The sequence below is a fragment of the Fukomys damarensis genome, unplaced genomic scaffold, assembly GCF_012274545.1.
Source record: "Fukomys damarensis isolate Sample0158 unplaced genomic scaffold, DMR_v1.0_HiC HiC_scaffold_30, whole genome shotgun sequence".
Taxonomy (NCBI): Eukaryota; Metazoa; Chordata; class Mammalia; order Rodentia; family Bathyergidae; genus Fukomys; species Fukomys damarensis.
Window position 1 is genome coordinate 16177843 of NW_022900942.1, and position 27530 is coordinate 16205372.

General features: G+C 35.4%; 1 protein-coding gene across 1 annotated transcript in view; it reads right to left on the reverse strand.

Annotated features, from left to right (window-relative positions):
* Dok6 (docking protein 6) overlaps nucleotides 1-27530 on the reverse strand; it is a 419379-nt gene that overhangs the window by 139199 nt on the left and 252650 nt on the right. Inside the window, exon 5 of the mRNA XM_010607470.2 lies at nucleotides 8151-8340. Coding sequence (XP_010605772.1) covers nucleotides 8151-8340 — 190 coding nt within the window. The remainder of the gene's footprint in view (nucleotides 1-8150; nucleotides 8341-27530) is intronic.

The window sequence follows — 27530 nt, forward strand, 5'->3', positions numbered from 1 at the left end:
AGGACAACCTTAGAGCTACAGTAGGACCCTCTTGTATAATGTCAATAACTCCTAATGGAAAATTAAATATTTTGTGAACAAAAAGACCAGTCAAAGGCAATAATAACTCAGAGTTAGTCAGAAGGATCTGGCTCTGAAAAATTTTTACAGACTCCTCAGGTAACTTACACTTTGTGTAGGTAGAGAATTCCAAATCTCTCCCTGAATCCAAAATTTGAAATACTCTGAAATCTCCTACTGCTACGTCTTGTGTTTTTATGTCCCCCTCAAAGCCACATGGGGTCTTACATGGGGCTTTTTCAGAATTGGTTGAATCTAAAGTGTGTGATTGATTCATGGTCCAATGCTGTCCTGGGCTAGGATTAAGGATGTAAGTGCTACCTGCCCTAAGTCTGAATAAAATGAAAGGAGCAAAAATATACTAAGGTTTCTTGTTGCTTCTGCTGTCTTCTGACACTGTGAACTGTTGCTGTTCTGCCATGTGTCACCCTGCCATGGGACCAGCTGATTATAGACTGAAACCTCTACAAACTGGAAGCTAAACAAACCTTTCCTCCTTTAAATTTCTGTCAGATATTTTGTCTCAGCAACAAGAAAAGTAACTAAAACACCTACTCTTTAAGGGTTATGTCAGTGCTAAAAAATTTCAGCTGTCAAAAGCATTTCAGATGTCTGATTTGGGGATTAGAGATGCTCAACAACTAAGTCTAAGAGAATTTTCCAAAGTCCAAAATTCAGAAATCTGAAAGATTTCTGGATTCAAGTTTTTCAAATAAGAAATGTTCAGCTTGAATAGCATAATATATATTGTATATTTATATACTAGTTACATTCTATATTATATATTTGTTATGATTTTATGTCATATTTAAATAGCCTCTGCTTTATCTTTCAACTAGTATATTGGGGAATATGTGAGAAAAAGAAGACTTTCTTTTTAGAGCCTTGATAACAAATGCTTAGGGATAAATTAAGCCCGTTGATGACATCACAGAATCCGTAATTTTTCACAGTGGCGCTTGCTTCCATTAGCCATCTTCCCATAGGATCCAAATTGTAATAACTGGTATTATTTTATATTTTCAATTGCTAAAGATTGCTAACCAGATTTTTCCCCTGGGCTTCTAAACCGGCAATATTATCCAAGTTAGTGAGACATATATTTGAAACACCAATTTTGTTACATTAAGCATTGTGTTAAATAGGATATGTTTTAACACTAATTTTAGAAAAAAAAAAGGATTTGGGGCTTACTTAAATTTTGTCAGGGAAGCGTTGGAACTCATCTTGATTTTTGCTTGCAGTATTTATGAGGTTATAAAAAGTGAAACTGCTCCATCAGCAGTTTAAGAAGTAGCTTTGTCTTTCAGAAGATAAAATTGTATACAATCACAAATCCTGTGACTTACTCTGCAGGTCTGGTACATTTGTGGTATTTTCAGAAAATAAGCTTGCATGGAAAATTTGTTGCTTTTTCACTTAGAATGCACAATCATTATAGTAAAAGAGCAATTGCAATGAGCTGACATGCGACTGAATTCATTTCTCAGATGCAGTTCCCTCCTGAGGATTATTTCCTCCGAGGGACTCAGAGTCCTTTTCTTCTTTGGTCTTCACCTGGGCCTGTGCTCCCTGAAGTTTCCACTGTATGGTTATAACTATGAGGGTGAATGAGGTATGTACTGCCAGAATAGGTCATCTAGATCCTTTCTTATTGTTCATATTTTATAGCTGAGTGGCACAGTAGAATTTATCAGTGCACTTGAAAAAATAAATCCGTCGGTAGGAAAAGTGTACTTTGAAATATCCAATTGATTACATTCTACTAAATATAGTAATATAAATGGGTAAGAATTCATACAAAATATTACGTCTGAAACCATGAACAGAAAATCCAAGTCTTCAACCAGGTTTTCAGGGATGATTGTCTAAGCCTCACTCTCAGATCTGTATTCTAAACTGTCTCCTATTTCACCTCTAGGGAATGCTCCCCACAGCTCAGATCCAGTGAGCAAATGTTCCCCTTGTAATTTCTCTGGACCAAACACGAACCAAACCTTCTTCATCTGGCTTCCTTTAACAAGGGTAAGATCATCTTGATTCTTTGACAGATGCACAAAATTATGATTGATGTCTCAATCATTAATGAGAATAGGACATATCTTAGGATGTATATAAATACCAAATAGTTTTTGTGGTGTGTAAAATTGAAGTGTAAATAAGATAAAAATTGTATAACTGACAATGTGAAATAGGAAGAAGAGGGCTAAAGGTGTAGGGGAAGTGGGAAGGGTAGGGGAAAGGAAATAAGGGGAAAGAAAAAATGAGAGAAAAGGAATGGAAATAAAGCCTTTGTAAATATGGGAGGGGGAGGGGGTGAAAGGACGGAAGGGGTATGGAGAAAAAATGAGAACCAAGAACTGTCATGTAAAGGTACAAGATCTGAATGATAAGTATAACTGTACTGTATATTCTAAAAGTACCAATAAACTCAATGATAAAAATATTAAAAGAATACCACAGTGATATATGCTCACCCATGTTTATAGCGGCACAATTTGTAATAGCTAACACTCAGAAACAGCTCAAGTGCCCAGCAACTGGAGACTGGATAAAGAAGATGCATATTTTAAAAAATAAAATGGAATACTTTTCAGCTATAAATAAGGAGAAACTAGAGAAATTTATAGCTAAGTGGATGCACATTGAGGCCATACTCTTAAGTGAAATTGATAGGGCCCATGTGTAAATACCAAATAGCTTCTCTGGTGTAAAAAACTAAAAGTGTAAATAAGGATCAAAATGTATAACTGATGTTGTGTAACAGGAGGAAATGGTCTAAAGCAGTAGGGGAAGTGGGAGAGGTAGGGATACTGTAAGAAGGGAAAGGAAAAAATATGAGAAAAGCACAAAAAATGGAAATAAAGTCTTTTTAAATAGTGACAGGTGGAGGGGGCAAAGGGAGGACAGGAGAATGGGGGAAAAATAAGAACCAAGATACATCACATAAAGATACAAGATCCCAATGATGAATGTAACTGTAGTGTATGCCTAAAATGTACCAATGAATTTCATGGAAAAAACATAGAATCTTGCAGTTCTTGAACATGTATATATTGCATATTGATTATGCTTTTTAAAATTTCTCTAAGGTATGTTTTACAGTTTTTAACATACTATTTTGCACAGATTTTATTAAATACAAACTTACTTCATTTTTATACCATTATAAGAAATGTATTTAAATTTTTAACTTTTAATTGAAAGAAAAATTTTCTTTTTTAAAGAAAACTGATTTTTGTATACTAACCTTATATGCTACTGCAACTATGATCTTAGCTTTATTAGTTTATAAAAACAGACTTGTGTAGCATTTCCTTTATTTCTTTTAGTGTGTTGAAGTTTTATTTTTGTTGCTGTATAATATGATTTTCCATTGAAATCTCAACAGAATATATTTCACTGAAGTTGAAAAAACAATCCAAAACTTCATTTGGAACCAGAAGAGACCTAGAATAGCAAAAACCATTCTAGGCAACAGAGACATGGCAGGGGTTATCACAAGTCCCAACTTGAAATTATATTACAAAGCCACTGTGATAAAAACAGCATGGTATGGGCAAAGAAATAGACCCATGGTTCATGGAATAGATTAGAAGATGCAGAAGCAACACCAGACATACTTAGTTACCTCATCTTTGACAAAGGAGCCAACCATCCTCAGTAGAGGAAAGATAGCCTCTTTAATAAATGGTGTTGGAAAACTGGATTTCAACTTGCCAAAGATTAAAACTAGACCCCTATCTTTCACTGTGCGCTAAACTAATATCCAGGTGGCTTAAAGATCTAAATATCAAAACAGAAACACTACATTTACTGTAAAGTAAACTAGGTAGAAATCTCAAAGACATTGGCATAGGAGATGACTCTATGAACAAATTCTCAGCAGCATGAAAACTTGCACGAAGAATCAACAACTGGGATCTCATTGTATTAAAAAGCTTTTGCAGTGCAAGAGAAATTACCAACAGAGCTAAGAGACAACCTACAATGTGGGAAAAAATTTTTTACTGGCTACTGATCAGACAAAGGAGTACTAACTAGAATATATAAAGAAGTCAAAAAAATCAGACACCCCCAAATATAAAGACAGATTCAAAAATAGGCATCTGAAATGAACAGACATTTCTCAGACAAAGAAGTAAAAGCAGCAAATAAATACATGAAAAAATGTTCAACATAATTGCTCAACTGATCATTCAAGAGTTCATGTTTAACTGATCATTTGAGAGATACAAGAGAAAACAACACTGACATTCCATCTTACCCCAGGAAGAATGGCTGCTATCAAGAAATCAACCAATAACAAATGCTGGAGGGGCTGTGGGGATAAAGGAACCCTTCTCCATTGTTGGTACGAGTGCAGACTGGTGCAACCACTGAGGAAATCAATATGGAGATACCTCAAACAACTAGAATTAGAGGTTCCATCGCTTCTCGGCCTTTTGGCTAAGATCAAGTGTAGAATTAGAGGTTCCATTTGACTCAGCTATCCCTCTGCTGGCTATTTTTCCAAAATAATTAAAAGAATCATACCACAGTGATATATGTGCACCCATGTTTATAGAAGCACAATTCATAATAGCTAAAACGTGGAAACAACCCACATGCTCATAAACTGGAGACTGGATAAAGAAGATGTGTTTTCCCTATAAAATGCAATACTGCTCAGCCATAAAGAATGAGAAACTAGATACATTTATATCTAAATGGATGCACATTGAGGTTATACTCTTAATTGTATTAAATAGAAATATTTGAGTAAATACTGAATAGTTTCGCTGGTGTGAAAAACTAAAAGTGTAAATAAGGTTCAAATGGTATAATTGAGAGGATGAAAGAGGAAGAAAATGGCTAAAGGGGAAGGGGAGGGGAAAGGAAATGAGGGAAACGAGAAAATGTAAAAACAGGAAAAATTGGAAATAAAGTCTTTGTAAATAGGGAATAGTGAAGGGGGTGAAGGGAGGACAGGGGGATGGGGAAAAAAACCAAGAATCAAGACATATCACGTGAAGGTACAGATGCTAATGATAGATTTAACTGTATTGTTTGCTTTAAATGTACCGACAAAATTAATGAGGAAAAAAATAAAATAAAATATGATTTTCCTCAGGACAGTTATATAGGACCGTAAACTGTTCCTAAAGAATTACACGTAGTAGGGCTGGGGATTTAGCTCAGTGGTGCCACCGCTTGCCCCATAAGGGCAAGGTCCCAAGTTCGAACCTGGTACCAAAAAAAGAGAAAAAATTACACATTGTAATTAGAGAATTCTTGTATATCCTATTGACTCTTAATGAAATCGACCCTTAACAGTACTAATCCAGTTTCCCTCCAAGCCTAGATAGAAAGCAAATAGCAGCCATTCAGCATTTCTCTTCTATTTGTTCTTTAACGTCTTGCACTGCCAGTCTCAATTTCACAATGAGCCACAAATTCTTGACTCATGGCAAGTAACACTGATTTCTATTTCTAAAGCAGGATTCATAATTATCTCTTAAACTTTTAGAAGCAGAGTTCTCCCAAAAGTGGCACTTGGCTTATTTCACCCCACATTTCCTCTGGTTTTAGCTGAAGTTCTACCTTAGCACAATTTGGCACAATGAGAATTGGAAGACTGAGCTAGAAGCTTCATTCAGAAACTAGAAACAGGCACACTGTGTGAGCTCCGAGAAAGAATAAGTACTTACGATCTTACACACGTATGAGGTAGCCACACTGCGGCGTGTGCAGCTTCGCACACTAACTCATTCAACTTCCATAATAGATCCTCCCAAAAGAAAGGAGAAAATGCAACTACATAGGGGTCAAATGCCAAAGTTAAACTGTTAACCAACAGACCTGTGATGTAAATTTAACTCTCTGATTCTCGGCGTACATAGGAATGTGGGAATCAAGATGATTTTTAGATATTAAGATGCTATGTTTTTACAAAAGCTATTCTGGCAAACAATGAAACAAAAATTACCTAAGTCTATAAGAATTTTTGAAGGTTATGGACTTTATCCTAATATACTTGTGTTTTCTCATATGACTTAAAGTTATTAGAAATCATCATGATCACAGTAGACCAACTCCTAGCGTCAGACAAGTCAAGATGAACATGAAGTAGATTGAAATTCTGATTGAGGATAACAATTTTTAAACTTGTGGAGATGCAGTTCACTTCCCTTAAAGACTTTCAAAGAATAGGAAATTGTCAAAAACATACAAATAAAATAAAAAAAGAACAGAAAAAAATTTAGCAAAACCTAATGTGGAGAGAGGTATAAATGGATGAAAATTCTGAACAACCAAGAAAAAAAGCTAAGTTATGTGTTATTTAAAATCATGAGTAAGAAGCCTCTTCTAAGGATGTAGCAGATAAGAGTTAAATTGTTCTATGCAAAAAAAGGAAGATAGGCATACGCAGGAGAAAGATGGGGAGGAGAACCCAGAAGTTATGTTTGTTAGTGATGGGGAAAAAAGCAAACAAATGAGCAAACAGATCGGTGTGGTGGTACAAGTCCGTAATTCCATCACTATGGAGACTAAGGCAGGAGGCTCCTGCTGAGTTAAGATGCTATCTTGGGCCACATAGTAAGTTCAAGGTCAGGCTAACCTACAAAGGGGGACACTGTTTCAAAAAAACAAAAGAGGGAAAAAACGAATAAACAAGCAAAATCATATTATTACTAAAATCGAAAGTCAGCAAAAAACCCAGTGTATTATGGAATTTAGGTCGATGACTCTATAAAATTATAATCTCTTTTTCATAGTCATATAATTTTTAAATAGTGTGCATGTCTAAAATATTCATTGTGCTATGAGAATTTTTATTTCTCAACAGTTATCTATAATACAATTACTATTACTTTCAATATCTAGGAAGGTAGAAATAAACAATAGATTTGAAAGAGCTCCTAGTTGTTAAGTAAACAAAAGATTCAAGACTTCAGAGAAATCAGCAGGGTAAGAATTTAATAAGTTTAACATTTTTTTGGTGCAAAAATACTACAGACTGGTAAAATTACTATAGCTCAGGTTTTCCCTTTCTCCTTAAAATTTTAAGAGACAGCGGGGGATTTAGCTCAGCAGTTCTGTGGCCTGCCTTGCTAGCGCAAGGACCAGAGTTCAATCCCTGGTACAAAAAAAAAATTTAAGAGTCATATGACCTACCCTAAATGGATATAAGAATATAAATATTTAACAGCTTTTTAAGGAGAAATTTGGTACTCTAAACTGCTATATCAAATATGGTGAAATCTCACTAATAATTATTTTTTATGAGTATAGATTCATTTTCATATTGTGACCATCATATCCACTATATGAAGATTGATGCATTGAGCATATTTTTCTTATATAAAATTCAAAAACCTGTCTTATCTGGAGTTCCAGACAACAATAGCACAAAGGAGTTAGAGCCAAAAACAAATCAATTTTGTTGGTTGTAGCTCATATTTAAATCCATGTCTATGAATAACTACTGTGAATGAAGCACTCATTTCAAACATTTATAGATTCTAACCATATGGTGTGATGGAGAAACCACCTTATTTGCCTTGACATGCTATGTTTAAAATCAGAGTTGCACACTTCATAGATTATGGATGTGCTAATATTTCTACATTCTGAGTTGATATCATGCTTAACTAGTAATATCATTAACATAAACATCTGGATGAATGAGAGGCATAACTTGCTACAAACTTAAAAAGTGACATTTAATTTAATTTTATAAAAACACTATTTACTATTGCTTACAGATATGGAATTCACAAAAGTGCAAGAAAGGACATTTAATTTTATGGAAATCTTTTATGAGCATAAAGAAAAAAACCAGCATGACAATACTACTGCAACAATCTGCATTATTAAAATAGCTTGATGTTAATGTAAGAAACTAAAATTTATTTTGAATGAGGTGATTAATCTGTCACAGAATTAATACATTTCCTTCATATTACAATGAGAATCTGAAAAATTTTTTATTTGTTAACTTCTGAACTTTATAAAGACGATGGGCATCCCTGGCAATTTAGGACAGAATTTTTCAGTCTGGAGTCTGTTCCACACCTCCTGAGCTTGGTCTCTGCATGAACGCTTACCTTCCTGACTCAAAGGTGAACCACGTGGAGTCTCGACCATATCTCCTTAGGGAGCTGAGAGGCCACATCACCAGCTTGACCTTGGCATTGTGGATATCCCAGAGATAGATATTCTCATGAGTGATCTGCATTGTGCATTCACCATAAATATCCAGATTTGGTGTAGGCATGAGATAAACATTGAATCTTTCTGCAAAGAAACAAAGCAGGGATAAAATTAAATTGAAAGAAATATGGCAGTTTTTTAGCAGCACGATATTCACCTGTATACAAAAACTTCAGCAAGTGTCACATTTTTTTGTGGCCTTGATCTATATTGCAAAACAATGCCTCTTTCTATTTTGTGTATGAAAAAAGAAGTTCATTGTTCTGTTTTAAAAATTGTTATTAGTATGTTTGCAGTGCATAGTGATTACATTCATCATGGAAAGTTGATGCATGTATGTAACACATGTTAATTGTTTTTATTTACCTTTCTCTTTCTCTCCCTCTCTTTTCACTCATCTTAACATTATTTCACTCTTACTCATTCTATAACTCTTCATGGCATGATTCTCGAAGATGAAGAGCAAGTGCTTAAATTATACAATGGGAAAATAGAGATAAAAGCTAAGTGGAGTTTTTACCAAATAGTGTTTACTCATTAGCTCTTCATAGAAATTAGTTAGATACTTATTCTTTTTAAGCAAAAACTGACTCAATTTCACCTTTGTGACATGAAGTATTTAGTGCACAATCCGAATGGCTTACGAGCTACTTAAGTATTGCAAAAGCAATTTGATCTGTATGTCAAAAAATTGTAGTCATGGTCAAATTCAGCATATTACTAGTTTTAGATAATCACTACTTTCTGCAGAATTTAAGACAGTGAACTTATTTCATTCCTGGATATTTTATGGTTCAGAATCCTATTAGACATATCTCTAAAATTTATTTTATAACTTTCTGTGTATCTCAAAGGCTACTGCAAAAGTACTTCAGCCCTTTGTTCCCATTTAAATGCATTAAATGTAGTTTGTTTTGAGAGTAAGAAAAGAAGGCTGGTTTGTAATTTCCAGAAAGAACGTGCTATGCCCTATAAAGTATCCTAAAAATATGCTAAACCCACCAACGTATCCTTGGTTTATAACAAGGGATCAATAAACATTGGTCAACTTTATCAATAAAATAAGTATATGCCATGACAAATATGGGATGCAAAAACTGAGGAATGATGAAAAATGACACCATGATAACAAAAAAGGTAAGACTTACTGGCAGATAGATCTCTGTGAGTTGCAATTTAATTGAGAAGGGTGCTTTAGAGTCAGTGGTGTTTAATTATTTTGCAAAGCACAATAGCATGGCTGCAGTTGGAAGAGGACTGATATGTGTAGGGATACACTACTATTCATCACAATGCCACAATGTGCAAAGTTTGCTGGTGCTCAGCTGGAATGGCCTTTACTGTACATACGTATAGAAATATATATACATATATACATATACGTATAGAAATAAACTTTCAGCTGGAAAGTGTTTTACCCAATAAGAATTCTCTGATGCAAAGCAAAATGTCAGATTAAGTACGATAGTTTAACTTTTAAAAGCCGTATGACTAATATTTATACTCATTTGTCTGGATATTTTGGATAAAGATAATTTAGTGATTTATTATTTATTTAGGTTATTTACATTTGAAAGTTATATATATATATATATATATACACACACACATATATGCAATTCATATTCATTTCCTAAGGAAATTACAAATGGAGATCGATTTTACAGATGAAAAACAAAGAACATTACTCCGTGCGATGCAAAGGCCCAAATATATACTCATTCTATATATTTTAAAATTCTTGCATGTGACCAAGTAAGGTACTAACATTAGCATTAAGTGAATTATTCATATTCATTTATAAATGAAGCTTGAACACAATGGGTTGACTCAGGAATACAGGTAATGCCTCAATATCAACTTTCTTTTTTGCCACAGGCTGAGCCTAAAGACGGCCCTTCACTTAATCCCTACTCCCTTTCTTCTCCACAGACTAGACAGCCCCAGGAGACAGTTACATTACGTATTCTTCCTTTTTCCCTTCCTGCACTTGCCCTGAACACAAAACCATCATGCTAGGTTCTGCTTTGGCCAAGTAAGCCACATAGCACTAATTATCCCACCTTCTCTTCCTGTTTGTCTTGCTCTGTAAATAAAAAGCACACTGGAATCCAGGTGGCCTTTAGCTCAACAGTATGTTCCACCTGGACCTGGCTTTCAAGCTTAATCTTGGGACATATCTTGCTATTCTTCAATTTTCTTCATCTTCTACCTGGCTTCGGATCCTTTGCTGCACTGTTGGAGGCACTCCTTTGATCAAGACCATTTGATGAACTTCAACTTCTACATTTGGAATTAATCATATTTCAATGGCATGTGTTGTGCATAGGGAAAATACTTCTTAAGACATATATAGATGTCCCTCCAAAGTCTCATGCACTCATAGGTGGGATTTTTGGAAAATGACTGGGTTACGGCTATGTGATACTGAATTACTCCATTGATGGATTTATACCTGGGTTTGATGTTGGAAGTTGAAGCCTAGGGGGAAGAGGTGGGTCACAGTGGTTATGGCCTGGAAGAGTATGACTGCCTACTCCTTCCTGGCTACCCTGCCATGGACTGTTATCATCTGCCATACCACTCTGTCATGCTGCCTTGCCTTGAAGCCAGATGACTATGGACTGAAGTCTCTCTAAGCTGAGCTAAAATGAACTTCTCCTCCTATAACTTATGGGTGTTGGGCATTTTGTCCCAACATGGAGAAAGTAGCTAAGATAATACTGTCATAAAAGTGGAAAGAAAAATTTGTCTCTACCAATTTTCCTTTCCATCAATTTGAATGTGATAATAACCAAAGAAATAACACTTCTTCCAAGATATTGATAATATATAGCTTAGTGCTATACTTACCATGATAACCATGCCAAGATTTTGATATTAGAGAAAAACAGTACATGTAAAAAATCTTGACATTAAATGTCCTTCAAATAGATGGTACATAAAACATTATAAATAACAGCTCTTTAGAACTATTATATTTTTATTGAAATGTCTATGTGCTTGCTTGTATTTGATACCTTCCTATTACTAGGAAAATTTAAATGAGGAGAGATTTATTTTGGCTCCTGGTTTTTCAAGTGTTCAGTTACAACTTGTTGTCTCAAAAACAATAATCGGCATGGTAGAGGAAAGGTGCTCATCCCATGGCAGCCAGAAAGCAGAAAGACAGGAGGAACTGAGATGGGTATTTATCCTACACAAGCGCACCTCCAGTGACACATTTCTTCCAACCAGGACGGTCCTCCTAAGAGCACATTTAGTCATGAACTCATCAATAGTTTAATCCATTGGTGGGTACTTTGATCCCACGATCCATTCACCTTCCGAAAGCCCTGCCCCTGAATGCACCAGACTTTCGTGGACATTCCAGATCTAAATCACAACAACACTCAAATAAAACCAAATAGTAATGAACTTAATAAGATTCACATGAAAGAGGACACTTGATAGCAAAATCATGTGGGCACCTTTACAAACAAATAAAAATTGATCGGATAACTTGCCCTGAAGGAGTCATTCCAGGACCATTTTAGGCAACACGATGCCATTGATATTGCTCTGTGGGCAACTGTCCCTCTGGCTTGCCTTTTGCTTTCCCTACTTAGGAGCATTTTTAACCAAGTATTTCAAGGTAATCCCTTTTTGTGACACTTAAGGATGCTCCAGTCTTCTTCTCCAGTCTTCTTTTTGACACCATTTCTTGTAACTTTTGAAAAGAATTATACTAAGAAATATTATTTTCCATTTTCAAAATTCAAAATCCTCAAAATTATTCCTTGATATCCTTAAATTGCAAGGATTTTAGATTCAATTAAAAAGTGGGCTAATGTAGTCCGGAAGAACATTTAGGCCCATAAAGAAGATGGCAGCCTCTCGATTTCACACCTGTACTACATCAGATTCCATTATGAGGAAAGAAACCCTCTGTCTTTGATGCAAATATTTTATTTACTTCATGACACAAGCACATTGCTTTATGAAATTTCATTAAAGTTTTTATTAGAAAGACTTTAAATTTACAGTGGTTAAAGTGGGCTCCACTAGAATGATTTTTTAAAATGTTTACCTTTTTAACACAAGTCTATCAGGCAGGCACTTTAAAAACTCTCTACTCATTGCACCTTTTTCTAACTTGTGCTAATTGTACAAGGGAGTGACTTTCACTGTGACATTTCCACGCGGGTGTATGGCATGCACTGAGCACAGCTGTGCTCCACTCTTCCCTTTCACTTGTGTGACTCACTGTCTCCCCTCTCCTTGGCTCCCTTCCTGCCCCTAATACTACCGCTTCTTCTCATGTTATTTTTTAAATTTAAGAATGTATGTCTGGTATTTGTTGCTTCCAGTACTGATTTTCAGACTTTGATATGCATCAAAATTACCCTCAAGGCTTGTACAAAAACATATTGTTGGATTCCCTTATTCCTTATTGCTTGGGTTGTACTCTTATACTTCTGGGTTGGGGCTAGATTTTATATTTCTATTTATTCCTAAGAGATCATGAGGCTACTGTTCTGTGGATCATACTTAGAGAACTCTTGCTTTCTGAAACTCATTTCAAAGTGTGGTCAGGGAAGTAGTAATATGAGAGAAATCAATGCTGTGGGGGAAACAATGCCATGTTTTAGTGGTAAAGAACCAGATCATCTTTTCCAAAACTATTCTCTGTCAGTGGTTCAAATAAATTACTCTCATCTCAACTAAATTGTTACTGATTTAGAAAGAATCCTTACCAACAAATGGCACAAAAAAGAACCTAAAAAGTAAAGAAGAATATAGGAGATTGTTTATAATTCACCAAGGTATGTATATTATAAATATAATTTTAGTATGATGAACAATAATAAAAAAGCAGTATTAAAATTATACAACCATTTCTAATCATCCAAAATAATTGGAAGGGAAACTACTTGTCCAAATAGGAATAATAATATCCTAAAAAAATGAATAAAAATTCTACTAATTTTGTAAAAACTGGTGAATTAAGAAATAAATATTTGAAGAAGTTATATAAAATAAATTCCAGATTAAAATATAAGCAAAGTTATGTAAAACAAAGGTCCTACTACTGTACTACACATTGTATGGCATATACACATAGCTCCAGATATGCTATAAAATTATAATTTAAAAAGCCCAAATGCATTGCTCATGAATTTCTATTTTCTTCTATTCATTCATTAAGTTTATTGGTGCCCTTTAGGTATACAATAAGATGACATTTATCATTGGGAATTTGTACCTTTACATTATATATTTTGGTACTTAATTTTTCCCCACTCTCCTGCCCTCATTTCAACCCCTCTACTCCTCTCTGTTTAAAAAGACTTTGTTTTATTTTTTTTCTTTTCTCATTTTTTTCCTTCCCCCTACCCCTCCTACTTTCCCTTCCCCTTTGGACTTTTTCGTTTGCATCTCTCCAGTGACCCGTGGTGCTGAACATTTCTTCCTATGTTTATTTGCTATTTCCACTTCTTTGTGTGAGAAATGTCTGTTCATTTCAAATGCCCATTTTTGGATGAGGTCTTTAAATTTGGAAGGTCTGATTTTTTAAAGTTCTTTATATATTCTAGATAGTAGATCTTTACTTGAGGAACAGCTGGTAAAATTTCTTTCCCCATATTGTTGGTTGTCTCTTTACTCTGTTGGTGTTTTTTTTTTTTTTTTGAATTTGTATTTTTGTACAATTTATATTCTTGTACTGACTGATGTGTGAGAAAACACAATTTTAAATGTGCAAAACAATAAAGAAGATGGAATGATTATTTAAGTATTTTGTCCAATAAAGATATACTGGATCTGAAATTACATTGACAAATAGGGGTGGGTTAAGACAGCCAAAAGAATAGACCACTTTTCAAAAAGGCCTGAGACACTGGGGTCAGGCCCTACCTGCAGAAAGATCTAAAGCAGTCGTGCTGAACCTATGGCATGTGTGCCACAGCTGGCTGTTTATCACTGAAAATTCTAAAAGTTCACCCTCACTGGTCTAAAGGTTACGACAAAGCCAGGCTTAATCTAACTGAATAGACTAAGGTCTGGCAAGAAAGAGCAGCTGCTTAGGAAAATTGATCAGTGAAAACGGTCAATGAGGCCACAAGCAGAGTGTGGGACACTGGTCATTGGTCTAGAGGAAGACAAAAACCTTCCTTCCTCCTTCAAATGGTGAGTTCTTAAGTAGGTCTAATTTAGGACAGAAACTAATTCAAATGTAACTGCTAGTCTGAGCCTGGTAGGTAGAAGGTTAGTGGAACATGTAAGAAGCGAGGGAACAGAGCTGGAGTTTCCGATGAAAAGGAACACACCATGCAGTGAGTAGAAATAACCAAGCAAAATGAGCTCTCTAAACAGTTTTTTTTGTTCTTTGATACCAGGGATTGAACTTGGTACCTTGTGCTTGTGAGGCAGGCAGTGGCACCACTAAGCTAAATCCCTGGCCCATCTAAACAGTTTTTTGATAGTTTCCATTTTATGAGAAAAGAGATGGAAAACTGTTTTCAAAGGAGAAACAGATGAGAACCAGACATACAGCTAAATATTCTTCGTAATAAATACTTTCAAAAGTAGGCTTTTGAATTTGTATATTAATTTCATGCATTAACATGTAACAAACATGAAGTTCCTGACACATGAACATTAGGTGCATTTTTTTTTGTAGTTTGCTTAATTTAAGTAAGTTTGGGAAAAATTAACTGTATGCAATCTTTTTCAAAGAAGAGTCCTTCTTGTTTTAGCTGAAGGCCTAAAGTTTTTATCTACTCTACTGTATTTTCCTCTACTACAGAAGTTGTAGGCTTCAAGGTCAGGTCAAGAGAAAATGATGAAATATGAAATGAAGTATGATCTGGTTTATATCTACAGTGTCCCCTCAAATTCTCACATACTCTGAGACAGGGACTTTGGAAGGTAAGTGGATAGTGGGGGCAAGCTCAGTAGCCTAATGTGCTGTTAGTGGGTGGGGTCTGATCAGGATAGGCAGGTCACTTCCAGTGCAACAAGGAAAAGTAAATCTCCCTTCCCAGCTCCTTCCTGGGCATGCTGCTTCCTGGCTTCCATGATCTGAGCAGCTTTCTTGCACTGGACTCTCCCATCATTCTTTCCCTGCCTTGGAACTAGCCACCTATAGACTAACTCATCTAAACACTGGGAGCCATAATAAATCTCTTCTCCTTAAAGATGTGGGTGTCAGGTATTTTGTCCCAGCAACGAGAAAGTGACTGAGACAAAGAATTACAGCTAAACTTTGGAAGTCAAGAGATCCATAAATACTAAAACTCATTACATTTTCCACAGGGATGGATTAAATCTAATAGTAAGTTTAGTAAGGGCTTTTACACTTTTACTTTCATTGCTCTTAAAATCAATTGATCAAATGTACAAGTTCCACATAAAAAAGGCATTCTTTAGATCTTTAGTGTTTTAATAACTTAGTCTCTGAACAACTCTTTATGTAAAATTTTTCTGATATCTTCTGTTCTGCCTCATTATGTGGCTCTTAATTATAGGGTCTTCAACAATGAAGAGGCTTAAACATTGTTAACATTTATTGATTAAAATATGTATACATTGTAAAGTTAAATAACACAAATAAAATTATGAATTATATATACTTATATATAAATGAGTGATACATTTATTAGTAATTAATGTATGTAATTGGATAGTGAGCTTATATTTCTGAATTTCATACAGTTATTTATATTACTGTGTGAGTTCACACATCACAATAGAACTCAGTCAAAATAAGAGATTATCTCATGGCAAGAACATTCAGAAAACCTTTTTCAAGTTATGAGTTCAGAAAACCAGATATTTATGAATAATATTATGTAAGTTAATTTTTTGTTGTTGTTAGTTCATAAAAGCCCAACCAGGCTTAATAAGGTGGAATCTAGGGCACAAGTTTATCTTCTCTTCCACTCTCCTCTCTTTTGGTACTGGGGATTGAACTTGGGTAACCACTGAGCTAAATCCCCAGCCCAAGAGTGGATTTACACCTTTTATTTTGGTCCCGGGGATCCAACTCGGGTCCTTGCACTTGCAAGGCAGGCAACGGAACCACTAAGCTAAATTCCCGGCCCCCACTCTCCTCTCTTAACAACTAAGTGTTCTCTTGCCTCTGATAATATTTTCTTCAGATTCCTTAGAGCTTAACATTATCAACCACGAGCACACTGTCATCTTCATGTTGCAGATAAGTTGACTGTTATAGACTTTTAGCGTCTCATTCAGAATGGATTCTCCCCTTCTCCCAGATAAGATCAATTACTCAGGATTCCACACTGAAAATGGCAAAGGAAGAATATGTGCTTTCTCATTTGCTCTTTTCCTCTTTTTCTTCGGAACTTCGCTTATTTTTGCCTTTGGTTTCTTGAGGGAGGGAAGGATGAGAACAAAAGGGGTGAGATCTTTTTTACTTAGCTGGTAGTAGGAGAAGTTCCCCTTGTTTGTTCAATTCCCAAGGATAGGACTGGCATTCAAATATAGACTCTCTTTCGAAATGTACAAAACGTTCCTAAAAGTCATTTCAAATGCCCCAAACACCATACTCCCCTGCCTCCTGTTGGGAAGCACTTCATTATTTGTAGACCCCATATTCTTGAATTCTTTCTTTTTTCTGCTCTATGTCTGTAGCCTACTTTCTGGAGATTCCAGGCAGGCAATTGTCCTGGCATGGATGTTTTCAAGATGACTCCAGCTCAGCTAACTATAAGACATTTACCTGGTCCATAGGAGAGCTCATTCTTTGCTTTTCCAGCAATTGTGGAAGTATGTCTGTCTAGGTGGTAACTTGCATCCTGACCTTGGATCTATCATGGTAAAAAGCAGGAACCTCTATGTCTCCAAACTCAGGTTCTCCCTGAAGTTCGCTTGCACACTGGTCTGGGACCCACCTGGGCAGAACTGCAGGACTCTACAGTTTTGACACCATGGAGAGGTAGGAGTCAGTCACCCATTCTGACAAACGTCTAAAGTTCCGTAAGTACTACCCTTGTTCCATCTCTCTTTTTCCAATATGGAGGATAGTGATCAATGCCATCCTCCTTTCTACTCTTCGTTGTGGTTTAGATCTAAAATATCCTCCCAAATTCTCATGTATCTGGAAGGTAACTGGATAATGGGATTGTTCTAGCTGACTTGCTGATCAGGCGCTGGCTGGAGCTAGGCCAGTGAGGTGTGACCTGGAAGGGTAATTTCTTGTTCGAAGTTCTACACCACCCTACCTCTTACTCCCTCTGCTTTCTGGCTGACAGGACATGAGCAGTTGTCTTCTGCCCAGGCCCTTCCACAGTGCTGTTTCTGCCTTGGAGTTGGCTGACCCCAGACTGCGCACTGAAGTCTACATAAGCCTCACCTACCTCCTTTAAGCTGGGAGTGTTCTGTATTTTGTCCCAGCAATGAGAAAGTAATGGAGACACATCTGAAAGATTCTCAAGGAATCTTTAATCCTTCAACCTATTTGAAAGACTTTCTTAGAGCCTTCATCCATTATCCACATCTCTGGGGCCACAGGATACTTCTGAGACAACAAGAAAGTTTCATTCTATGCACTTTATTTAACAAATGCCACATACCGATCAAAACCATGAAATCTTAGTAAGAAAACAAAACAAAACAAAACAAAAACTGTTTATAAAACATTACTCAGTTAAAAGGTGGAAGACATGGGTCTGATATGAAATATTGATGAAGTTGTTCACAAAAATCTGGTATGTGAAAAATTGAACCTACATTGGGATTTATGACTAAATATCTATCTCAGTTTGGACTCTGGTGCACCCAACCCATCGTTGGATATAATCTACTTTATTTTTAATAGGTATACAAAGTGCTAAAGGAGTTAAACAGAGACTGTATTATACAGAAGATAGTGAGACATTTCAAGAATATTCTGTTCCACATATTTTTATTTCCCAAGTTCTATTACCCAGAAGTACTGGAGGGGTCACTCTTGAACTCGAGCAACTACAGAAATTTAGCTACATTGAGGAAGCAGGTGTCTTCATGCTGAGCCACATCTGAGATCTGTATAATGCAATTAAACCACCAGGGAAACAAGGAATGATTTATACTTGTCACAATTTGTGGAACTCTTCAGAAATTGTGACTCTATTTCCACCCAAACTGAAAATTTGTCGAAGTTTATTTTATGATTATGTGGCAATATATTCAGTTGCCAGGTGCCATCTGCTCAAAGCACATGGCCACAGTGAATTGGAACACTTGCATTTCTTGAATAATTAGCAGCACTTAAAAATCCTCAGCATCTTTTAATCCCCTAGCAATGTCTTTTTTTTTCTTTACAAAACTTACTGTTGACTGCATTTTATCTGAATTTCCAAGTAAATCATGCTTATTGCAGAAACTATGAAAATTACTTAGAAGCAAAAATTGATCTGTTATTCTTTATTGAGACAATCCCTGTAACAGTGTACCTTAACGTAAAAACATGTTCATATACACTTTTTATTACACGGATATAAATTATTCAACCTTGTGTTTTGCATCTTCTATAAACATTTTAATATGCTGTTAAATGTTCCTTAGGGAGAAAATTTAATGAAAGTAAAATATTCTACTTCAAGCTACACTATAATTTATTTAATAATTATCAATATCATGAATAGTGCAGTTAAACTGGTGTTTGTGTAAAATAAATTACACTGCAATGGCTAACTTTCAGCTCAATCTGAGGAAAAATTTATTCTTTTGTATTGGTACATAGGATTTATTATATTGTTTTATATACATTTTAGATAATTATGAATGTCCTTGATTATTAGATACATTGAGTACTAAAATCCCTGAATCACTGGACTAATGTTATAAGCTCTTTTAAGAATAACACATTGCCAAATTGCTTTCTAGAAATTCCTTACCAGTACAAACTCAAAATATACAAAAAGAGAATCATTTAAATGTTTTTCCCCAGATTCATAAGAAAATTATATTTAATATTTTCCTTATAGACTGGGAGACGTGTTTATGAAAATATTTTACCTCAGAGTTTCATTAATTTTGCTTGTGTTACTTAAGTCTGGAGGTGGAAAATACTTTTTTCTTAAATTTTTGTAATGAGTCCTTGGGAATTCAAAGACTGAGCTATGTAATGACATATAAATGAAATGTTCGCATCTTATTTATAGTGTTCTTTTACTTTTGGAAAATGCATATCTGGACACAGGACATTGAGTCAACAAGGAAGTTCCCTTCTGCCACTTTTAGATGCCTACACCAAACTGATCTGATTTTGAGCACTGAAGGTTACATTTCTCTTATTCTAGCAGACTTTCATGAAGTAGTAGCAGCCAGCTTCCACACACCCCTAATTTGTTACATCTGTGTCTCTCCTTTTTTTATAAAGAATGAGAAATTAGAGTCATTCATAGGAAAATGGATTCATTTTAAATTTTTGGATGGTGCTTCTTAATGACCATGAGTTTGACTTTTGTGAATTTGAACTTATTTCTCTTTGTAGTTTTTGCTTTCAGTGTTTTATGTAAGAAATGTTTGTATGTCCTTAACTTGCATCTGTCTTTAGTTGATGTTTGAGTATACTATAAATCAGATTCTGGTTCACTGTTTTCCACTCAAATGTCTAGTCATTTTAGGGGAACTTCTTTTTTGTTAAATTTTATTGGTACTTTTTAGGTATACAATACATTCATCACTGGGATCTTGTACCTTTACATGACATATCTTGATTCTTATTTTTTTCCCATTCCCCTCTCCTCCCTTTACCCCCTCCATCCTTCCCTATTTTCAAAGACTTTGTTTCCATTGTTTTGGTTTTTCTCATATTTTTTCTTTTCCCTTCTTACCTTTTCCCTACCCCTCCCACTTTCTCTACTCCTTTAGACCTTTTCTTCCCATCACACAATATCAGTTATACATTTTGACCGTTATTTACACTTCTAGTTTTTCATGTCAGAGAAACTATTTTGTATTTACTCAAGTGTGTCCTATGAATTTCACTTGAGTATGGCCTCAATATGCATAAACTTAGCTATAAATGTCTCCAGTTTCTCATTTTTTATGGCTGAGTAATACTCTGTTTTATAAAAAAAAAAATCTTTTTTGTCCAGTCTCCAGTCAATGGGCACTTGGGCTATTTCCAAGTTTTAGCTGTTACAAACTGTGCTGCTATAAACATGGGTGAGCATATATCACTGTGGTATGATTCTTTTAATTCTTCTGGGAAGATATCCAGCAGAGATATAGCTGGCTCAAATGGAACTTGTAATCCTAGTTTTTAGAGGTATCTACATACTGGTTTCCACAGTGACAGCAGTCTGCACTCCCACCAGCAATAGAGAAGGGTTCCTTTCTCCCCACAACCGTGCCAGCATTTGTTATTGTGTGATTTCTTGATAGCAGCCATCTTTGTGGGGTGAGGTGGAATCTCAGCATTGTTTTCATCTGTATCACTCGAATGACCAGGGATGTTGAACATTTTTTCACATATTTATTTGTTGCTTTTATTTGTTTGTCTGAGAAGTATCTATTCATTTCAAACCTTTAGGCCAACTTATAAAAGTTTTACTTTTCTTCTCCAAATGACTAACAAGCTTATGAAAAATAGCTTTGTTGTTCTTGGCAAAATTATTTGTCCATACGTGTGACTCTATTTCTTCTCTCTATTCTGTTCTACTGATCTCTTGGTTAGTCTTTGTCTTGATTGCTGTCACTGACAGAGAAAGTCCTTTAAGTGTGCTCATATCAACTTGGTTCTTGCTTTTCAAGATGGACCTTTGCCTTCCAGATGCATTTAAGATGAGTTTTTCATGCTCTTGAAATGATGTCTGGCTCTTGGGACTTTTCTGGAGATTGGATGCTGAATCTCCCACATCTCAATTTGAGAAGGGTTGACACCTTACCAAAATTAAGCATTCCAGTAGTGAACATAGTTTATCACTTCATTTATAGTTTTCAGCATAGAGGTCTCATTAACGGTTTAGATCCAAAATGTTCCCCACAGTCTCACGCATGCAGAGGTGGGACTTCTGAAGGTCATTGGATCTTGGAGATTAAATGCTCATCAGTGGTTTAATCCACGAATGAATTCATGGCTGACTGTGTTGTTTGGAGGTGAGGTCTGGTTGGAAGGGGACTGAAGTGTGTGAGACGTGGAAAAATACAATTTCGTTCCTTACTCTTCCCTTCTCTTCACTTTCTGGTTGCCAGGAGGTGAACAGCTTTTCTCTGCCATGCAACTTTAAACGTGATGTTCCTGCTTGGGAGCCAAAAAACCATGGACTGAATCTTTTAATCAAGAGAAAAATTCAACATATTTCCCTTTAAATTATGGGTGTCAGACACTGGGTCCCAGTGGGGAAGCTGACTAATAACAGGAAGATCTTTCTGATATTTCAGTATTTTTCTGGTATGCAATTCTAGATTATTCTTCTTTACCAGTTCTTATGATTTCACTTTACTTTCTAGTCATACTATATAGATCAGATGCAGTAGAATACTATCCGTGGTGAGATAATATATCATTCTCTTACTCCCAGTGTTATGGGAAAAGCATTCAAGATGTTATGGATATGAATGATATTTTCTGTAGAAATTGTATGGATGTCTTTCATTAGTTTCAGACAATCCCCTTCTATTTCTAAGTTTTTGAGAGATGTTTTCATAAATGGATGTTGTATTTCACTAAATGCTTTTTACAGATAAATTGCAATGATTTTACAATTTTCCCCTTGATGTGTTAATATATCAATACATTGAAACCTCTACAGGACTTTTTTGAATGACTGTTTTGTCAAAGTTGAGAAGAGTGTATTTTTTAAACATAATATTCCATTTAATTTTTAGTAGTTTTAAAGGATTTGGGGCTTATATTCATGAAAGATGTTTGCCTATAGTATCTTTACTTTTATAGACTTTGTCTGGATTTTGTATCTGGGTTAGTGACCCAATGAAATTAATTGTGAAATGATCCTCCTATTTTCTGCAATGTTTTCATAGTGTTGGTATTATTTCTCCTTTAAATTCTGGGGCCAAGGATTTAGCTCAGGAGCACCACATTCAGGCAAGGTCCTGAGTTAGATCCCCAGTACCAGAGGGAAAAAAAGAAAGAAAGAAAAGAAATGTTCAATATAATTCAGAGTGCCTATACATGGGACTGGAGTTTGTATGTGAGAAGTTGTACGACAATTTAAATTTTGTTAATGGCTATAGAGCTTTTTAGATTTCCTATATTTTCTTGAGTCAGATTCGATAAGTTGAATCTATTGAGAAGTAAAGTTTATTTTAAAGCAATCTGAGCAAAGCTATGTTTTAATAAAAGAACAATTTGTTCAAATTTATTAAAATTAATGATACTGCTGCTTGCCTCTCAAGGGCAAGGATCCGAGTTCAATCACCAGTACCAATAAATAAATAAATAAAATTAATGCTTTACATATATTACTTTGTTTTATTCTGTATGGTTTCTAAATTGTTTCCTTTATTTTAAAATTATTTTAATCCAATGAACATTAGAGGTGTAAGTTATATACTATATTTTATGTATAGAAGCTGTAATGAAAGATAATATTTTTACTTTTGCCTGCTTTTCCTCAATTTTTAACATTTCTTATATTATAATCTGAAGTCTAGGAATAATATTACCTGTATTATGACCTTAAGCTTGCTCAAAGAAAAACCTAAAGCTTTACAAAATATATTAAAGTGAGAGGCTGAAAATCAATGATTTAAATATCCATTTTGAGAGCCAGAAAAAGAGCCATCAACTGAACTCAGCATATGTGATGCCAAAGCGAGCACATCCACCAATTAAACTCAAACCTGTGGAGATCCTAATGTGTGATAATAGTAAGACCAGAAATTAATAAATTCAGAAGATAAATGACTAGTTCGTTAGGGTTGCCATCACCCAGTACTACAGACCAAGTGATTTATGCAAGATACATTAATTTTCTCGCAGTTCTGGGCATTGACCTTCCACCACCAACTTCTAGCAGAGTTAATTTCCTCGGAGGCCTCTTGCTCTATTGTAAAGCTCTCTCTCCTCCATCCTCTGTCTTCGCTTTGTGTCTTCATATGGTTTTTCTCTTCTGTGTGTCAGTTTCCTAATCTTTTCTGTTTATTACAATACCAGTCATACCGGACTAGTGTACACCTACATAACCTCATTTTAGCTGCCTTAATACCTCCGTAGATGCTGTATGTCCAAGTGCCTTCAACAGTCTAAAGTGCCGGAGATTAGGACATCAACATATGAATTCTAGAGGGGACAAAATCAGCCCATAAACATGCAGAAAAGAGGGCTCAAGAAATAGGTTAACATTTGGTACTGCAAACTAACAAAAAATCTGTAAAAAATAAACAGGAACTAAAGAAAGGGATAGAAGTAAGTACTGTATTTAAAGATAATACAATGAAGCTATGATTACATTTTATGTCCATAGTTTTAAAACTTTGCAAAAAATGGACATATTTCTAAAAATTCAGTGGTAAATTTTTAAAAAGTTAATTATAATTCAGTCTGTTATTCTCAGTTTTCAAACATTAGTGACAAGGACAATCAGTGAAGACTGCTAAAATATTAATATCCAGTCCACACTGCCTAGAGATTCCTACTCTGTTGCTATAAGAAGAGTTTAGAATTCTTTTTAACACACTGATGTGAATGCCACTGAGATGTTCACAGATGTCCCAGAGAAATATAGGCTTTTTTTCAGTCAGACATTGTGCTTTGTGCTTTCTGGGCTGTACCTTATTCGTTCGTCACAATAATCCTACAAAGACTCTCATCAGTCTCAGTGAATGAAGTAGGAGGCAGAAATTCATAGAATTGTATTGGTCTTATCAAGGGCCCATAGCAAGTAAAAATAATGGAAGAGAACTTGATGATATAGTTAGCTTGGCAACTTCTGTCAAACAGTCTTTGCATGCTTGACCTTTTTGGTTTATGTTATATTTTATTTTTCTACAGCAGAAAAAAATTAACCATCAAAAAGTAGGCAAAAATAAAATCCCAATATTATGTATTCAATTCAATTTTTATTTTCTGTTTTTTAAATTTTTTGTTACTTTTCTGCCAGTGAATCATTCATTTAACCCAGTTTTGGTGAAAGTTCAATCTTGGAGCTTCCTTGCCTATTTCTCTAGGCTGAACTGGAAGCTAGAATAACTGACATGGCCACAGATGTCAGCAGAGGAATAGGAGGTTGTTTTAACTGGCGTTACACCTCTGTATCCTTAAGAGGCTGCTTCACGGTGCTTTCCTGTGTCGTGTCAACACATGTTTTCAAATAGCGTCTGGACTTACAGAAATTTTGGGCATCCTCTTCATGTCAGATTCAATTTAGGACAACTGAGGCCACCTTGGATTTCTTACAAGTCAAGTTCCATTAAAATACTCTGCACTTTGGCACTACATCTTGAATCACTAGGGAAACTCCACTTATAGTCTTCTTTGAGAGATACCTCTAAACTATTTTGGAAGATACAATTGTCTGCTACTCCCCAACTGACCTTCAGTGGAAAGAGAAAGTTCAAGGCATCCACTTCTTTCTTTCTGTAAAACTTTTAAAAGACATTCCTTCTGGTCTTGGAGAAATGAGTAATTCTGGATTGAGTATTCCCCTGAAAGCTCTTTTCCTTCACATAGCCATGGTTGCTTTTAAATACATAGATGTTCTTATTGTCTGTGTGAGGGACTTTCCCCTGGCAAATGAAGCAGCACAGGTTCTTTAGCACTTCGAAATACTTCTTCAAGCATACATCTCATTTGTAACAGTGTGGGGAGATTTTAGACATATGGATTATTTAGATTTGGCATTGTGGCAAGGAAGCAAAACATCTTTCATTCCCCTGAAGCATCTATTGCAAAGAAGAGGCATAAATACATATGGCATTAATTTTTATTCTACTTTAGAATATGCTAATGACAAAGTGAGAAAAGTGGTGGTTTTAACTTATTTTAAAAATTATATACAGCACCTAAGTAAATCAAACAATGAAATTGAAGGAGTACAATCCAAGGCTGGGTAAAATAGCTGTGATACACTCAAGCCTTTGTGTTGTACCTATTGATGTTTTCCTCCTCCAGGCTGGCAACTGTCAGAGTCATCATCTTTCAGCTTTCCCTGTACATAATATCAGCATCTGAAATTATGTTTCATGAAACGTAAGTCCTGGAGGATATGATTATGTCTGATTTTCAGAAAGGGACAAGACTTCTCAAGAGCTTCACTATACTAACACATATCACAACCATCATATAGGATTGGTTTTAGTTTCTCAGGGCCACTGTCACAAAGTACCAAAAACTAGGGAGCTTAAAAAATAGAAATTTACACTTGTCATTCAAGAGATGCAAATTAAAACAATGCTGAGTTTCCATCTCTCTCCAGAAAGAAGGCTGTTATCAATAAATCAACCAACAACAAATGCTGGCAGGGCTGTGGGGAAAAAGGAACCCTGCCCCACTGTTGGTGGGAGTGTAGACTGGTGTAATCACTGTGGGAATCAATGTGGAGATTTCTAAAAGTAGGATTAGATGCCGGGGATTCATCTCAGTGGTATTGCACCTGCCTTGCAAGCTCAAGGTCCTGAGTTTGATCCCTGATCCTGGAAAAAAAAAAAAAAAAAAACAAAACCCGACTAGGATTAGAGATTCTATTTGACCTAGATATTCTCCTGAGTATCCTCCCAAAAGAATTAAAAGAATGATATGTATGTGGTATAAAAGAATGTGATATGTGCACACCCATGTTCATAGCAGCATAGTTTATAATAGCTAAATCTGGGAAACAACACAAATGCCCATCAACCCATGAATGGATAAAAAAGACGTGAATTTTTTTATACAATGGAGTACTACTCAGCCATAGAAGGGGATAAACTTGAGACATTTCCAGGTAAATGGATGCATCTGGAGAACATATGCTTAAGTGAAATAAATTGGACACGTGTATATATCACATTATTTCTCTGGTGTGAAAAACTGAAAGGCTAAATAAGGACCAAAGTGTATAATACATATTGTATAATAGAAAGAAATAATTCAAAAGGAAAGGTGAACTGGGGAGTGAAGGAAGCGAAAAGAAAAAAATACAAAAACAAGGATAAAATGGAAACAAAGCTTTGTAAATAAGGAGGAGAAGAAGAGTTGAAGTGAGGGGAAGAGAATGGGAAAAAAGGAGAATCAAGATATGTCAAGTACTGATACAAATTTCCTGTGATGAATGTAAATCTAAGTAGCACCAATAAACTTAATTCAAACAATAGAAATTTATCATCTCACAGTTTTTGAGCCTAAAAGTCTAAAGTCAACTGTGTCAGAGTCATTCTCTCTGATACTCAGGGAGAATCCATCATCTTTTCTAGCAACTGTGTTTTCAGGCAATATGTGTTCCATGGCTTACAAATGAACATTGCTCCAGTTGTATGGCTGGCTTCTCCTTATGTGTCTTCACATCATCTTCCCATGTCTGTGTCTCTGTCCAAAAGTCCCCTCTTTATGAAGATATAATGGATTCCACTGGACTGAAATTCACACTAATGATTCCATTTTAACTTGGCTACTTCTATAAAGACATTTTCCAAGTGAAGCAACATTCAGAGTTACTGAGAGTTGCAGCATCCACATTATTTTTTTAAGTGCAGCCTGAATGCAACCCATAGGTGCACCATATTGTATTCACTTGATGGATTCCTTCATTTCAGAGAGTAGGGCACTATCGTTGTCATCAGAGACACAACAATATTTTCTGGAATGCACTTTGGGAAATGCTAAAGCATGTGAACTGCATTTAAAAGCTCAGGAATTATCTCTTCACCAGGCACAATTTGATTTTGCTCAGGGTCAACCTATGGACAAAATAATAAACCTATGTAAATGCTTTTGCTACTGGTTATAAAGAGTATCTATACAAGCCAATATTGTTGATTTCATATCATTTGAGAACTTGGGGAAAAGTCCTAAATGGAGTTTATTGTTACTGTTGACATTGTCTTTCATTAACTGGTACTTTTCACATGAATGAAGGCCTACTAATAATAGTTTTAATTGTTGATGGTCATTAAGTATTTCATACTGATCTGATTGAGAAAGGTTACTTGAAGGAATAAAACATAATTTAGAAAAATACGTAAGCCAATTTGATTAAAATTAATTATAACTATACCACAGTATTTGTTTCCATTTTAGCAGCTATTTTTTATATATCAGATAATAAATTGCATCATTTGTCTTCTTTTCCATTCTTGGTTTTGTCCCCATTAAAATACATATTCTAACCTGTGTGATGGCT